At 49.1% G+C, this 16,742-nt stretch overlaps 1 protein-coding gene across 1 annotated transcript in view; it reads left to right on the forward strand.

The window, feature by feature from the left end:
* LOC142570719 (putative phospholipase B-like 2) overlaps window positions 1–16,067 on the forward strand; it is a 243,233-nt gene extending 227,166 nt beyond the window's left edge. The window contains exons 10-12 of the mRNA XM_075679063.1: window positions 3,345–3,488; window positions 5,108–5,237; window positions 15,854–16,067. Of these exons, the coding sequence (XP_075535178.1) occupies window positions 3,345–3,488; window positions 5,108–5,237; window positions 15,854–16,054 (475 nt within the window). The 3' untranslated portion in view covers window positions 16,055–16,067. The remainder of the gene's footprint in view (window positions 1–3,344; window positions 3,489–5,107; window positions 5,238–15,853) is intronic.
* Window positions 16,068–16,742: the final 675 nt, after the last annotated feature.

Genomic DNA, 16,742 nt, shown 5'->3' on the forward strand with positions numbered 1-16,742 from the left:
AATATTCAATTTATATCGTAAATTGTCTAGCTTCGCCATTTTGACACCATTGTCATGCCATACTTGTCATACAGTCTTCTGCGTGCATTCACCCTCATACAGCCGTCGGGATGCCGTCATGGTCGTTCCGCCGTAATCATGCTGTCATTCAATCGTAATTAGGACACCGTTCTCACGCCGTCGTCGTCATTCGTTTGTTGTCAAATAGTCGTCGTGATCCATCGTAGTCGTTACACCATCGTCATCAAATCTTTGTCTACCCGTTCTCATCGCTCCGCTGACCTCACGCCATTGACGGAACGCTACCTCCTTTATACATTAGTCGTCGTTAAGCTATGCTCATTTCGTCGTCGTCGTGGTGTCGTTATACCACCCTTATCATTTCATCAACGTCATCCCATTATGGTGATTATGTTATCATCATACTGCTACCGTGGGCGCCTGTCTGTGCTTCGAAACCGCCGCAGGCTCGGGCATCGAACAGGAGCGTAGTAGCTTAAAGAAGAACAAACTCTATAAAGCGTCCTTTACACTGCCAGGTCATAGAAAAAGTAGGACTTTCAGACCACCAAGCGGTTCGGCGAGCGCGATGTCGGGAGCGTAAACGCCTTTTTTCTTACATAGATATAGTTCAGCAAGGAATCAGGTAACTGCGAAGCACTGTCATGAGTTTGTCCATAGACCATGTTGTTCACCACGCCACATATCATGAAATTCCAACTACCATAGGCCGTGAAATAACCATCGTCGAAATTTGTGCGGCTCTAACTCCTCGAGGCAGGCTTTTGCAAAACTAAGAGCTGAAGTTCCGCTGTAGTACCTACCAACTCTTACAACACTTTGAAAACTGGTTCTATGTTCTCGGCTAAGCTGGTATGACTTCTCACAACGCGGTTCAAGTTAGTAAATGATACCTGTGCCGTAAATTTAATTATGATAAGGTAAGTGAACTCTGTTAAGCGCTTTATGCGAATAAACACAACCGTAACGAATGCAATAGTTGACTCTTGATTGCATTATTCTTGGGAGGATGCATTGCGCTATATGCCACAGGAGAGTTAATGAAAGATTTCAAAACAATTGATCAAATTATCGCTTGTTGCAAGCTCTACAAAACCACATTAATTAGTAGCGTGCTATATTTTATTTGCATGAGTTATGGCTTGTACACTCTATTCAGTGGATTTTCTTTCTTTTCGTACGGGGAAGTTCCCGTACGCGCTACCTTGCAGGGCGGGTCTTTGGAAACGCAGTTTGATGTACGAAACGACAGTCCGCGGAAAGAGCTTGGTTTTTTATTCCATGATTGGTTAAGTAACGGGCGCAACGTTCGAAATGCGACATTCGGGTTCTGAGAGGTGCCGTAATGGAATGCTCCGGAATCGGTTTGAGCACGTGCGTTCAAAATTAATGTGGACCTAAGCGTGCACGTCCGTCTAAGCGCACGAACCTTCACACTAGCTTAGCAGCTGAACGACATAACCATTGAGCGGCTGCGGTGCATTATACATCGAATATTTCCCCCTCCTCCTCTGCCTTTTCCACGCAATTAGTTCGTGCCGCACTACCCCCCAAGCACCCAAGCAATACAACCACTCAAGTAATAGCTTGACGTAGAAGTTCCGCGGAAATCCGCGAGGCGAAGAGAAGTGATAAATAAAGGGAAAATCAGACATCCACCTGTTCGTAGCAATTGCTACAAGAAACCCATGCAGGTTCCTCGAAAGAAAAAGCCTCAGAGTTGAAGAAAAATTCGTCCTGGTCTGGGACTAGCCCTTTCAGGGCAGCTGCTCTACCATCTGAGCTAGCCAGGCGGCTAGCAGATGGCAGGACAGGGTTTCCGCAGAACTTCTACGTCAAACACTTGCCTTTGCTTCGTGTTGTCGAAAAATTGGACTTCGCCCTGCCATCTGCTAGCCCCCTGGTTAGCTCAGATGGTAGAGCGGCTGCCCCGGAAAGGCGGCGGTCCCGGGTTCGAGTCCAGGACCAGGACGAATTTTTCTTGAAATATGAGGCTTTTTCTTTCGAGGAACCCTTATGGGTTTCCTTTGTAGCAATTGCTACGAATGGGTGAATGTGTGATTTTCCCTTTATTAAGCAATAGCTTGTATTAAAAAAAACGTATTTTGAGAACGCAGATCTTAGGGGCTTATTCATGCGTTGAGCTTCGGCGTGCTTTGTAACGAAGCGAACGAGCATAGCGACGGATGAAAGAACGAACGCGCATCGTAGTGGGAGATGAAATATGGCGACAGCGAGGACAGCGCGAGGAGGTATGCGGATGAGTTAGGTAGTAAAAGCACGAGGCGTAAAGCCGAAGCAGAGTGAGGAGGAAAGCAAAATGCCGCACAAGACTGCTAGATGACGCCATAGTAATAGAGGGTAGCTCGTAGGTGCCCATTCCTGCGCTTAGCATCACGGTCCCGCGGTCTTAGCGAGGGAACGTGTATGAGACTGCTCGCGCGTTTGTTGTCGCCTTCTGCCGCAGCTGGCTACAATGCCGCTTATCATGCCACGTTCCCATAATGCCCCTCCTTCTGCAAAAGCACTGACGGCACTGGCCCATTGCCAGTCGGTGCGGGGATTTCGGTCACAAATTCTTTGCCTCAATATATCGCGAAATGAAAAGACGTACAGAGGGGCGCTCGAATTTTGCATTAGGGAGTATCCTAGCCATCGAACACTTTTTATGTCAATTCTCTAGCGCTACGACAGGTGCATTACCAATTAGATTTTGAGTACTCAGCATAGATGGATGTCAATGTTAAAGCTACAGCAGCTAGGCAATTTCATACTAAGCGAAAACGCTTTGGACCTGTGTTTATTGGCTCCGAGCGCTGTCCACGGTTTTGTAGTTGGTTAAACCAACGTCTCTCGCTTCTATGGCCGCATAATAAATGAATATGACAGTGTTTTCGGCGTTAAGCTTTTAGATACATTATCTTCAAATAAACAGAATTTGGAAAAGCCTAACATCATCCATGGCCATTCTGTGTAGACTAATACGATATGATATTTCCAATGCACGATTAGGTAAATAAATATATATATAATTTCACTTCAACAGCCAAGAACACGGCTACTTGGTATGATAAATATGAATGCCATTCTAAAGCCGTTCTTAAAGGCGCGCGCATCTTTCTAGCCGGTGGTTTCTTTCGCGCGGAAAGCACAGCATCCCCTAAAGTACAAATATGTTCAGTCGCAACATACACTTTGACGAAAAGTGTAGGAGAAGGGAAGGAGTGTAATGTTATTCCGTGTTGGAGTTACATGAAGTAATGATAGCTAGCTGTCTCTTTGCGCAACGTCTAGCCCCTGCTAATTCAGCGACTGTCGTGCAGGTACTTGCCAGCTATTGCACTTCAGACACGTCCGCCGGGATGGCAACGAGCCAGGAATCACTATGCCCTCTCGCCTCGAGCTCACACAGTTCGGGTGATGCATGAGCACGCGACGGACATGGATGCCATGAAAGCATTTATGAGGTGGGTATGCTTTTCACGCAATCTGGAGTGCGACATACACTGACACTAATACGTAAGTGTAGCAGTAGTAGCCAAATAAACAGTTAAAAAGAGACATGTTTTATGAATAAAGCCTGCATGCTCCATGGAATAATATTTATGTAGACAGGGCCCATATAGTCGTGGTGTCGTTTATTGCATTGGGCGGGCTGAACACAGCCTCAGGCTTTTATAAAAATGTTAGCAAATGATGTGGTTTCGTCGAATTTATGCCGAAACCCATAGCACGATACCCATTCCCTACCGTCGGAAAAAACTCAGTGCCCGTCCACTCGGCGAAGAAGGTTGACCAGCGAAGCTGCGTCTGTGGACCCCTTAATGGCGAACTGCACCTCTGCCGCGGGTCGGCCGGCATTGCACAATATTCGGGATCGGCCCACGTATGGGGAGTGCTTAACGCCTGCTTCACGTCCGCCGCGGTTTGGGCCGGAATTGCACAATCTTCGGGATTGGCGCACGTATGGGGGAGTTTTTTGCTTACCACGCCAATGACACGAAAATGTTCTTGGACGGTAGAGGCATACAGCTTCGCTGTAAAGATAACACTTCTAGTCCACCATCGCAGGTCAGGGATTCGTTATCGACAGAAGATTATTTTCGTAAGCCGTGTTGCAGTGGTGAAGAATTCACTTGATAGCTTCGTAATATATGCTCTCCGGGTAGTTTCTGGACTACGTGGGACCCTTTCTAATCTTGTGTGGTACCTTACCAGGCGCATTTTTGGTTACATACGCTAGAGCACGCCTGTGCTCACAAAAATGCGCCACTCGGGCTTGTGTGTTCTCGGCATTCTTCAGATAAGAGCTGCGTACATTTATAGGTGTTCCGCACACCACACCAGCTACCGGAAAGTTAGCGCGAACACATATTTGTTGAATCCCTTGAAGCTTCAGTGGGTCCTGCCTAGGCGTCGTGTTCGGCTTCAAACACCCAGGACTAAAAAGAAGTGTTATTTTCCATCGCCCTGCGTAAAGCAACCTCCACCCCTTTTTCCACCACTTTATGCCCCATATTTACGAAGAGCAGAAGCAATATTACAATTTATTTTTATCGCTCAGTGGCATCATGTACTGCTTGCTTCTCTTAACGGCATAGAATTGCCATAGGGTGTTGTAGGTGCTAAGGAGCGTAGTCCCTACTTTCAGTAGCTCTGACTTGAATCTTTCAAACACGAACATTTTCTTTTATATCTAAGAAGGTTTACTGGCTGTGTTCGGCCACATATGTATTACTCATGTTACATCAGATAATAGGCACAAATTAGTACAGTATTTCATACCACCACAATTTCCCTGTTTACACTTTTTCGCAAATGAACAATTATTGTTAACTTTAATGTAAATTGTTATCGAAATGGTGCTCGATAATTTGCGGGAACGTGGCGTAGGGTCATAATATTTGTTAGCGCATACATCAGGACGACAGCAGACTTTGAAAGGCAGAACAAGCCATTAACATTCCACTGCTCTTTCTCTGATCTACATGTTCCGCGTAATGGTGGTGTAGTGCGCACCATCACGATAGAATTCGCGCGCTTTAAAATTCGTTAGACAAAGCTGCTTTCATTTTCTACTTTGAAGGTTCACAGTGCAAAGTGGTGTGTGCCCACTTCCCTGCAACTACAGCCAACCGATACGCGACGAGCACGCTTCTATGTGTCCGCGCTTCGACTTGCTGCCGCGCCGTCTGTCAGGAGGGACGGACACAAAGGTAAGCACGCAATTTCAAGCAATTTCTGCACACTTATTCAGCCTCATCACTTCAGAGCTTGCACAATGATGGAACACGACAGCGTGATGTAATTTGTTTATATTTACAGTAATTTTTCATATATGCCCCAAATACATGATTTAGATACAAGAGTTGTAAAAAGCCACACGCGAGTACATTCAAGATTGTACCAACGGTTGATAATGACAATTACAGTATCGGTCATGGCGACTGACAGTGCGACAGACGCCAGCTCGTTTCGAGAGAATCAACGCGAGAGATCTTTCATCGTATCCTATGTAATGTTGGCTGAGGAGAATATCTTAAACGGAAACGTCGGCACCTTTGTACTCGGAAGCAGAGATAATGCGCGCACAAACAGATGCGATGCAAGTACTATGATCATTCAAGGCCTTAACAGTATACGCAAGAACATTATTCCTTAGCGGGACCCTGGTCACCATGCGTGGTAGGCATGGTATGCTAGCCCATTGGCAGCACCCCACAAGATTTCCTGCCACGAAGAACCTGTACAGATTTCGTGTCTGGTCGATCATTTTTCAGCTACATCCTTGGAATAGAGTTACACTCAACTTAGATAATCTGCTACAGCTGCGGGATGTCGAAAATCAGCTTGCGCGCGCGCTACCTATTTTATTCCAGGTATACGCTTAGTTGTAGTTTCTGGTGATTTTTCTCGCGTTAGTGGAGGGCCCTATATTATGTAGGAAGGCGTCTTTTCCTTGGGGAGCTGTTGTACGAGAGGTACTGAAGCTATTTGGGTCGGCAATGGCCGGGCGTTTCTGCTTACTTCGAGGCGGACGGAGCACACAGCGGGACGTGTGTGTGCGTGTGTTTGATCTTTCAATCAGCCTCGGAGATCAGTTGTGTATATCTAAATACTCTTTGACGAATGTGCGCTTATTGCAACATTCGCACTGTAATTGTAAGCTTTCTTTAAAAGCAATAATTAGTTAGGAACATAAGCAATAGTCCTAACAGCGTGCGTACCGTTCTGATGGTTTATTGTACGCAGTTAGCACCCATCACAGAAATAACAGCTCACTGTAAAGTGTGAATCAGATTTTTCCGGTGGCCGACCTGCTGGCGGAGGATTGTGGATTGTAGCGAAAGCTGCTCTTTTGTAGATCTGTCTCTCGTACAGCGCATCGCATGATCATACGGTATGAACATGCGTGCTTTTATTGCTGCGTTCGCTTGTGAAATTGTTGTCGTTAAATATGGCGACCAAATCGGTCGCTTAGCTGCTATACATAAGCGTATGTTATTCAGACTTTTGAAATCGCAACGAGAAGCAAACGCTTTCTTTTACTCTCTTGTTCGTACCGTCATCTACGACAAACTCTCCAGTTTTACGAAAATGGGCTCCGAGAAATAGCGGTTGCACTCTTTCTTTGAAGTTGTGTTAGGGCATTGCTGTTTTACATAGAAAAAATGAAATGCCAAAAGACAAAGCTTATATGGACCTTGCTGGTTCACTGACCAGAGTGATCGCTGCGTTGAGTGACGCTATCAGCCCATACAGGAGCCTAACGTAGATATAACAGTAATTTCAAGAGTTGAAACGCGTTAAAATGAAGCTCGTAGCTGACGCATAAGTTTTAGAACGAATAGCACTTAGATGTTTCGATGTTGCATTTCTTTGGTCGTAGACGAGTACGGTTACGGTTCAGTTCTCGCGCCAAGCGATTAGATCGTGATATTTTGCAATTCAGGCTGCGAATTCAATGACTACGCTGCTCTTTGCAGAGTAAAAACTGGTGCCGTTAAAACAAATCACCCACGTAAACACATCGTGGCTGGTGATGGACATCAACAGAAATGTCCACACTACTGTAGTCAAACGTTCAACGCGTTACCATCTGGTATTCTATTGTTCGAACGTTTTTTGTCGCAAAGACATCCGACAATACATGCTCATACAGGCTTGAAAAGGCATCTATCAGGTATTTTCCTGGGACTTTCTCTTTAGGAATTGTGTCCACTACTAAGTGCTGTAGATGAATTTGACGTACTCGTGTCTCTCGACGTATGCTATATTTTCACAAGCGTGCAAGTCGATCGTGCCGTCGACGCATCTACGCACTTGCTTCACAACGACCCATCATTACAGGCTCGCACCCCGTTGGACTTCACTGAGCTGTGCGCCTTGTTACGGTTTTACTTGTACAGCACGTACTTTTTTGTAGAATTACGTTCTCTACCACAATGGTCGCGACTGCAAACCTGACAATGCAAGCACTTGAAGCCAAGGCCTTGGAGTCATTTCAGACCAAACGCAAACCATTCCTGAGATATGTTGAGAAATGCTTCGGCGTCATAGACAAGAAAAACATGCAGCGTTTCCTGGGCAGCCTAATTAGCGTCGAGCTTCCCATCAAGTGTACTGTAGCATAATATAAAGACGGTAAAGCTGCACCATAAGTGCCCTGGCTATATACACCGCTTCTCAATGAACATCTCGTTAACCTGGGTCAATTAGTAGGCGCCGGAACAATTCTCATCGTTCGCAGGCATCGGCGCCCCACGCTTCTCTTCTCGGAGGGCACGCGCGCACTTCTCAGCAGTGACACCCAATAGAGCGGTACATCCAGAAAGAAGAGCGAGAGGAGCCCTGCTTCCACATGACGTGTTTCTGAGCGTTCGCACACACAGGCGCGGCATACATTTCTTAGGTCAGGCACAGCCTTCGCAGCGGCGGCGCTAGATGACGCCGAGTGTTTGGGGACAAAATACAACCCAAGGCGGCTAAGCTTTTTTTAGAGTGTAGCTCACTGTTAAGCAAAACTACACCCTCCGGATCGTATCTCGCCACATAACAATACTCGTCATCTGTCTTGCCCGCATTTCGTTTCTTTAACGCTGCGAGCCCGGTACTTCCAAGTCATGAACGGCATGCGCGTTATCAGCACGACAGAGTATTCTTGACAGGAAAGTAGTGAGTGCAGCGTTTAAGGAAATGCAAGTACCACCGGTGACGGTTATCGTTGTGTGGCCAATATACACCCCAGAGGATGTACATTTGTTTGAGTACACTCTATAAAAAATTTCAGAAAGGGTAGAACATATAGAAATTGTAGAGATAAATCATCAAATAATTAGCCTCCTTCCTCTGAAGAGAGGCAGGGCAAGGACATGTGATAGTAAATCTATAAAGCCCTCCTAAAGATAGAAAATATGACTTTGCAGAACTCCTTACGGAGGCAGTCAAGATTGCTGGGGCCAGAGACAGACTCGTGGTGTTGGGAGATTTTAATGCACCCAACACCATTTGGGGCTATCCGAGGGATTCTCATAAGGGAACGCGTCTCGTACAAGCCGTATCCAAACTAGGGTTGAGCCTAATTACGCTCCCCACCACGCCTACGAGGATGGGTAAGAGCGTAAGTAGAGACACATTCCCAGACCTCACCTTTACACGTAATGTTTAGGACACAAATGGACAAACCTCGAAGAGAACCTCGGCAGTGATCACTACATTGTGGCGACGAGCGACCACGTAAACCGGTAAAGTCTCGGACACTCGCAAGAGAGGAAGAACCGACACTCGATCTCTTAGCGTAGCATTCTTTTTTAATAATCTTCTTCGGAACGCTAGCCCGTGCCGGAGCGTGCCAGCCGCTCGTGGCCCGTGTAGACGCGAGCGTCTACGTCATCTCTCGGGCGACGCCGATGCTGCTGCCGCTACAGAGGCCCCCCCCCTGGAGAGGAGGAAAGTTCGACGAACGATGAAAAGTCCACGTGACGCGGCGTGTCTTGGCATTGGTCTTGGGTGTCACGGGCGCAGGTGGCGGCGAGGGATGCAACAGGGTCGCGTCGCATATTGGTGGAGCTGATGTAGGTGGGTTTGAGACGTTCCAGGGCAATCGTGTCTGATCGGTCGTTGACATTCACAACAAGCGTCGTCGGACGACGCTCTAGAACACAATATGACCCGGAGTAGTGTGGTTGCAAAGGCTTCCGCACGGCACTGTTACGCACGAAAACGTGTGTAGCAGAGGTGAGTGCGGGAGAAACGTACGGGGACCTTGCTTCTTGTGAAAGTGTAGGCACGAGGCGTATATGGCAGAAGAAAGCTTGCAGTTCGGCAACGTAGTCGGCAGATGATGGCAGAGGGGTTTTGGTGGTGGCGACAAAGAAATCGCACGGAAGGCGTAGGTGAGTGCCGCAGACTAGCTCAGCACAGGAGCAACCTAGGTCGCTCTTGAGTGCGGCTCTGATGCCAAGTAAGACGAGGGGCAAACGCAGCACCCACTTCTTCGGTGATTCATGTGCCATAAGGGAGGCCTTGAGATGCCGGTGAAAACGTTCAACTAGTCCATTGGACTGCGGCTGGTAAGCAGTTGTGCGAAAACGTGTCGTTCCGAGTAGTTTGAGTAGCTCGTTGAAGAGTGCTGAGTCAAACTGCCGACCGCGATCGGTGATTATTGTGGATGGGCAGCCGAACCTTGCGATCCACGTAGACACGAAAGCTGCTGCAACAGTGGGCGCTGAGATGCCAGATATAGGTGTAGCTTCTGGCCACCGCGTATAGGTCGATTCATGTCAGTGTGTAGCAGTAACCTTTCGAAGGTGGGAGAGGGCCGACGAGGTCCAGGTGTACGGTGTCAAAACGACCATCCGGGGGAAGAAAATACTTGGCAGACGGAATGGGGTGACGCTGGATCTTCGAACGTTGACACGGCAAACAGCAGCGAACCCAATCGCGAACTTGCGCGTTTAGCCGAGGCCAAACGAAACGACTGTAAGGAAGCTTCTGTGTCGCGCGTATGCCAGGGCGCGACAGGATGTGCATGGTTTCGAATAGACGTCTGCGAAGGGATGCCGGAACGTATGGTCTAGGTGTGTCGTTAGAAGTGTGGCAGACGATGGACGTACCATCTGGGGTCACAATGATGTCTTCCAGTTTCAGGGACGTTGACGAGTTCCGGAGTGTACGAAGTTCAGTGTCGTCACGCTGTTGACTGGCGAGTAAGTCGGCCTCGATGATGAAAGGTTCCGATGTCAACGTGGAAACGACATTGACACGACTCAGAACGTCGGCTGGAACGTTGTCGGTGCCCTTGATGTGGCGGAACGTTGTTGTAAACTCGGAGATGCAGGAAAGGTGTCGAATCTCGCGGGGCGAGTAACAGGACGCCGAGCGATTCGTTGCGTGCACAAGGGGCTTGTGGTCAGTGAAGACAGTGAATGCACGGCCTTCGAGGAAATGGCGGAAATGCTTGATAGCCAGGTAAACAGCGAGTAATTCACGGCCAAACACACTGTAGCGGGACTGCGCAGGCTTCAGTTTCTTGGAGAAAAAAGTGGGTGGATGCCACGCATTGTCGATGAATTGCTGCAGAACGGCACCAACGGCGGTGTTTGAAGCGTCGGTCATGATGGCACTGGCTTTGGGTGTCTGAGCAGCGTGGCGTCGGCGAGGGCAGACTTGACTCTTGTGAAAGCGTTGGTGGCCTCTTCAGTCCACTGAAGCACTTGTTTGCGTTTATTTACCAGGAGAGCGTCTAGTGGAGCCATAAGTCTTGCGCACTCTGGAATGAATCGGCGGTAGAAATTGACGAATCCGAGAAATTGGCAAAGCTTGGTGAGTGTGGTCGTTCGGGGAAGGTTTTCGATGACGCGAATCTTGGACGGCAGTGGTCGAATGCCATTAGCGTTGACAATATGACCGAGGAACTCGAGTTCGGATTGACCGAATTCACTCTTAGCGGCGTTGATGACAATTCCATTACTGGCAAGGCGTGAAAACAACCGCAAGTGGTGAAGATCTTCTGCCGAAGAGCTTGCGACGAGAAGGTCGTCAATGTATGCAAAAACGAGAGGCAAACCTCGGGTGACGGAATCGATGAAACGCTGAAAGGATTGGCCCGCGTTCCGTAAACCGAAAGGCATGCGGAGAAATTCGAAAAGACCGAATGTCTTCGTCAGCGACCGGTAGTTGATGGTAGGCGCGAACGAGATCGATCTTAGAAAAGATCGTCGCACCGTGCAACGCTACCGTGAAGTCCTGAATGTTCGGTAGAGGGTAGCGATCAGGAACTGTGACGTTGTTTAGTGCCCGGTAATCGCCGCATGGGCGCCAGTCTCCCGTCTTCTTAACCACCATGTGAAGTGGTGATGCCCAGTTACTGCAGGAAGGGCGGATGATGCCAAGTTGCAGCATGTGTTCGAACTCCGAGCGAGCGATCTTGAGTTTCTCCGTGGACAAACGCCGGGGTCGGAAATAGACCGGTGGGCCGGAGGTGACGATGTGGTGGCACAGGTCATGTTGCACCGGTTGCGTCCAGTCCGGCAGGTGCGTCAAAGTGGGAAACTCGCGTAGGAGCGCGGCGACAGGTTCGTCCAACATGGCAGAAATAGGCGCTATGGGCGATGTGCCTGATGATGGGACGCCGGGAACGGATAGCTGGGTCACGGAGTCAATGAGACGGCGTCGTTGGATGTCCGCAAGGAGTCCGTAGTTATTCAAGAAGTGTGCTCCAATGACTGCATGACGGACGTCTGCAACCAGGAAAATCAAGCGGAACGCTCGTCGAAGGCCAAGGTTTAGCATGACGGAGCGTGACGAGAAAACTGGAATCCTGGTGCCGTTGACGGCTTGCAAAAACGAGACAGGTGTCGCTTTTCGGTCGAAGTGCTTTGCGGGAAGAATGCTGACGTCAGCACCTGTGTCGACTAAGAATCGTTGTCCTGTAACTCTGTCCGTCACGTAGAAAAGGCGACTTGTGTGCTGGGCCGGACCACTCGTTGCCGTTAGAGGTCGGCGGGCCTGTTTCCCTGCCAAGCGCAGGAACGCCGACAGTGACGAGCATCGTTTCCAAAACGGCCGCGGTAGTAGCAACCGCCAGGCGTTGTAGTTGAGGTTTCATTGCGGGAGCCTGTGCGTCTTGATCTGCTGGAACTACGGCTGCGTGGGCGACGAGATGTGCGGCGATGTTCCGCTCCACAGATGATGCGTTCCAGGCGCTCACACAAGGAGTCGAGCGGAGATTGCACTGCGGAAGAGCAGGGAAGAGTTTGCAGAGCTGTTGTATTGTCACCCGGAGACGGTGACGTGGCTGCGATGGTTGGGGTGGCTACTTCCATGACTTTGTGGGCCAAAGCGGCAAGTCCGGTAAGGTCCATGGTAGAGGCTGTCGCCAGGACCATCTGCACGTTAGCCGGGAGTCGTTGCAAAAACAATTCGCGCAACAGCGTGTCGTCGATGGATCTCGCGTTGTTTCCGAGCAGCTGGCTCATTCGGCGAAGAAGTTGACTAGGGCGTCGGTCGCCGAGTTCTTCAGCGGACAGAAGCTGCTGGATGCGAGAACGCTGTGAAGCTGCTGTGCGCTGTAGCAGTGCTGCCTTGAGATCGTCATAGGCGGCGGCAGACAATGGGGAGTTCAGCAAATCTGCTACCTCGTCAATGGCGGCGGGCTAGAGCGCTGCGACGGCGTAATGGAACTTCGAGGCTTGAGAGCGGATGCCAGCGACTTGAAATTGCGCTTCGTCCTGAAGAAACCATGCCGAAGGATGCTTCTCCCAGTACTGTGGGAGGCGGACAGCGATGGCTGAACAGGAGGGGTGACCGCGTTCCTAGGAAGGGTTCTGTCCTTGAGCTCTCGTAGCGTTGCTCTGGTCCATGGTCGTCTCTACCACAGGAGCGTATGGCAGTATCACGTCCGGGTCACCAAACTGTGGCGACGAGCGACCACGCAGACCGGTAAAGTCTCGAACTCTCGCAGGAGAGGAAGAACCGACACTCGATCTCTTAGCGTAGCATTCTTTTTTAACGCGATAGCGTTAAGGAGCTCGTGTCGCAGAAAATCCGGTGTCGTCGGCGTCCGCGGCGTTGGCCGTGAGCGATTAATCACGGCAGGCACTTCATAATAAAAAGCAACTTCCAAGATGGGCTGGCTGGGAATCGAACCGGGGTCTCCGGAGTGTGAGACGGAGACGTTACCACTGAGCCACGAGTTCAATGCTTCAAAACGGGACAAAAGCGCCTCTAGTGAACGCGGTGCTGCCTTAGAAACGAGCTGTTTCGAAGGCTCAGGCGTGCGTCGCTTGCTCAGGCGCACATTTCGTTGTCGCGCCGAACGCTGCGTTGCTCGACGCTCACCGCGTCCGATGCGGGGCGCGTAGTCGCTGCGCCGTAGCCCCTTGTCTTACACCCCTTGGCGGGTCGACGGGAACGCTGTCGCGTTCCACTCTTGAAGGCGAAGCTTAAGCGTCCTCCAATTTTTAATAATCTCCTTCGGAACGCTAGCCCGTGCCAGAGCGTGCCAGCCGCTGGTGCCTCGTGTAGACGCGAGCGTCTACGTCATCTCTCGCGCGACGCCGATGCTGCTGCCGCTACAACATAATCAGGATTTCACTTTCGACCCCCAAACTACACAGGGTCATAGGGGACGTGGTGATCACTGACTGGGAAATGTTCCGACGACACGGTCCCCCACCCTACTTCGTACCAGAGTCGATGAGGGACTGGTCAGAATACATAAGATTGTCACACAAACAAACATATAAACGCATCGTAAGAACAGCAGAGACGTTTGCAGTAGACAGGCACCTGCTCCACTTGTCGGAGAGCAGGCGTAGTCTGCTGAAGAGGTGGAAAAACTACAGATTCAATAGGAACATCCTCCGAAGAATCGCTGCTCTAGCGGAAGAGGCGATTGAATGCGCTAACAAAATTGCATCCGAGGGATGGCTCCAGTTCTGAAGTTCGCTACAGGACACTCTGAGCATTGCAAAAACTTGGGTCATGCTTAGGAACATGCTCGACCCAGAAAAATCAAAATCGGCGACGAGCAGAACATTACAGACAATCACGGACGAGTTTACGGTTACGGATGAGGAATTAATAGAAGCTTTTAAAGACAGATACATCGTAGAAGACACCAATACTACCAGGAATCCAATCAACTGCACCGGTGTAAAAAACGAGAGCCTCGACGCCCCATTAACCAAGGGAGAGGTGTTTGAGGCAGCTCATGCGGCCGAAAGAAATACTAGCCCTGGTGCAGACCAAATTACAAATGCAATGATTAGGAACCTGAGCGATAAGTTCATAGAGGCAGTGACAAACCATTTTTACGAACACTATTGGTTCTAAGGGAAGATCCCCGATGAGTGGAAAGAAGCCAAAATTATAATAATACCGTAATTTGGGAAGAAGCCATCCCTGCAGGCATTGAGACCAATATCTCTGACGTCGTGCATGGGGAAGCTTTTAGAACGGATTATTCACACTCGCCTTCAAAACTTCATAGAGCACAAGGGCCTATCCCCAGCCACTGTGCTGGGTTTCCGCAGTGGCCTCTCTACTCAGGACGCATTCCTCCTATTACAAGACGAAGTCTTGAGCTCCGTACCCAAAGGAGGAGAGCATTTAATACTAGCCCTTGATCTAAAAGGAGCGTTCGACAATATCTCGCATAAGGCCATCCTATCTAAATTAAACAACATCGGATGTGGTGAAAACACCTTCAATTACATAAGGACTTTCCTAACAGGGAGGAGTGCTACAATAAGCGTAGCATATGTCACGTCGGAACCTTTTCAGATGCCATACAAAGGTACTCCTCAAGGAGCCATCATCTCTCTTCTGCTCTTTAATGTTGCCATGAGAGGACTCGCGCGGGCCCTCGATGATGTACCGCAGTTGATATACACCTTATATGCAGATGATATCACTCTATGGGCAACGCGCGGATGCCTGGCTAGCAAGGAACAGACACTCCAAGAGGCTGCAAAAGCAGCTGAAAATTTCGCCAGGGCCAGCGGGCTCAGTTGTGTCCCAGATAAATCCGAAGTTATCAGGGTATATGAAAAAAGATACAAAACTAATGAAGACCTATACATACAAATTGAAGGATTCAAAATAAAACGGGTAACCGTTGCAAGAATTCTGGGTTACTGGGTTCAGAGTAAGGGAAGAGCAGACCACACAATAAACATGTTAAAATCAGCGACGAAACAAGTTGCCAGAATGATACAAAGAATAACGTATCACAAAAAGGAAAGAAGGTAACGGACACAGTTAGATTAGTACAGGCCCTTGTAGTGAGTAAGATAACGTATAGTCTACCTTTCCACGCACTAAACGAAAGTGAAGAAGCAAACTTCGGGTCTATCATTAGGAGCGCCTACAAAGTGGCCCTAGGGCTACCGGTAGGCACACCAACCCAAAAACTGTTAGAGCTCGGAATACATTTTCCTCTCTTGAAAACTCGGCGCTCGCTACTTTCCTGTCGAGAATGCTCTGTCAAGCTGATAAAGCGCCACCCGTTCGTGATTAGGAAGTACCGGGCTTGCAGCGTTAAAGCAAGGAAATGCGGACAAGACAGATAACGATTAGTGTTGTGGGGCAGCGTACAACAGAAGCGGTGTAATTTTGTTTAAGAGTTTACGGTTGTGTGGGAGAAATCCCGCGTCTGGTGTGTTTATTGTTGTTCCCTAGCTGGAGCCTTTGTCGGCGTTACCGTTGATGAAGTAGGCCCGACCGGTGTTTGTCCTCCACGACAAGTACCATAAGCTCAAATGCAGAACGAGAAATACCGTAGCGTCCAGGAATGATCTGTGAACTACAGCACTGTTTCTCTTTGCAGATTACCAACAGTGGCCTGTTCCAGTCTCTGGAGTTCGAGGCCGCGAGCGGACCGACCGCGCAGGGCGTGCCGCCGTTCAGCTGGCACCGCAGCCCGTTCCGCGCAGTGGCTGCGCACTATGGCCAGCCGGACACTTGGCGCTTCGGATTCGTGCGACACCAATGGGGTCAATGCTCGATCCCGAGTGATTGGCATTTATAAGGCCAGCCTTACCGCGCCTGCACAGCGCAGATATGAAGCAATCACCTCATTCGCTGGCGAATGTTTTCAGCACCGCCAATGTTATGGCGCCTTCTCGGTAGGCTGGCCAACGAATGACCCCATGCTCAGAAGGAGTTACGGTGCCCGAAATTTCAAGCGGCGGCACCAAATGGTGCCTTGCCGCTCGTCGTGCGACTTAATTAGAATGCTTACACAACTTTAGCAGGCACACTCGCAGTGTTGTCGATTGTGATTGTGTCGAAAAGCATCGAAAACGTTGTTTCAATTAATACTTTTTATGTAAAGAAAAATCACAGAATGATCCATATTTCTAAACCTAATCACTTCCTTCAAAGGTTACCAAAATGAAATTGCGGCCGAGGAAAACTCACCGCACCCAGGACATCCCGATTTTGAAAAGGTGGCGAACATCGTCTGCGTTGTGATCTCGGCATGTCGGACTGACTTCAATTCGTTTGGCTACTCAAAAAAGCAATTTATACTGACGCTGTGGCTGCTGGGTACCACACAAAGTGCCAAGCAAGTTTTCAACCTTACAAAAAGATTGCGTCGTTTTATAATACGTCGACCCCAAGCACTGCGAGAAAGTAACGAACGGAAAAAATTGAGAAAAATTCACTTTCTTTTTGCAGTCACACAGATTTTCTTCCACAATATGGAAAAATTC

This window comes from Dermacentor variabilis, chromosome 2, assembly GCF_050947875.1.
Source record: "Dermacentor variabilis isolate Ectoservices chromosome 2, ASM5094787v1, whole genome shotgun sequence".
NCBI classification, from domain to species: Eukaryota; Metazoa; Arthropoda; class Arachnida; order Ixodida; family Ixodidae; genus Dermacentor; species Dermacentor variabilis.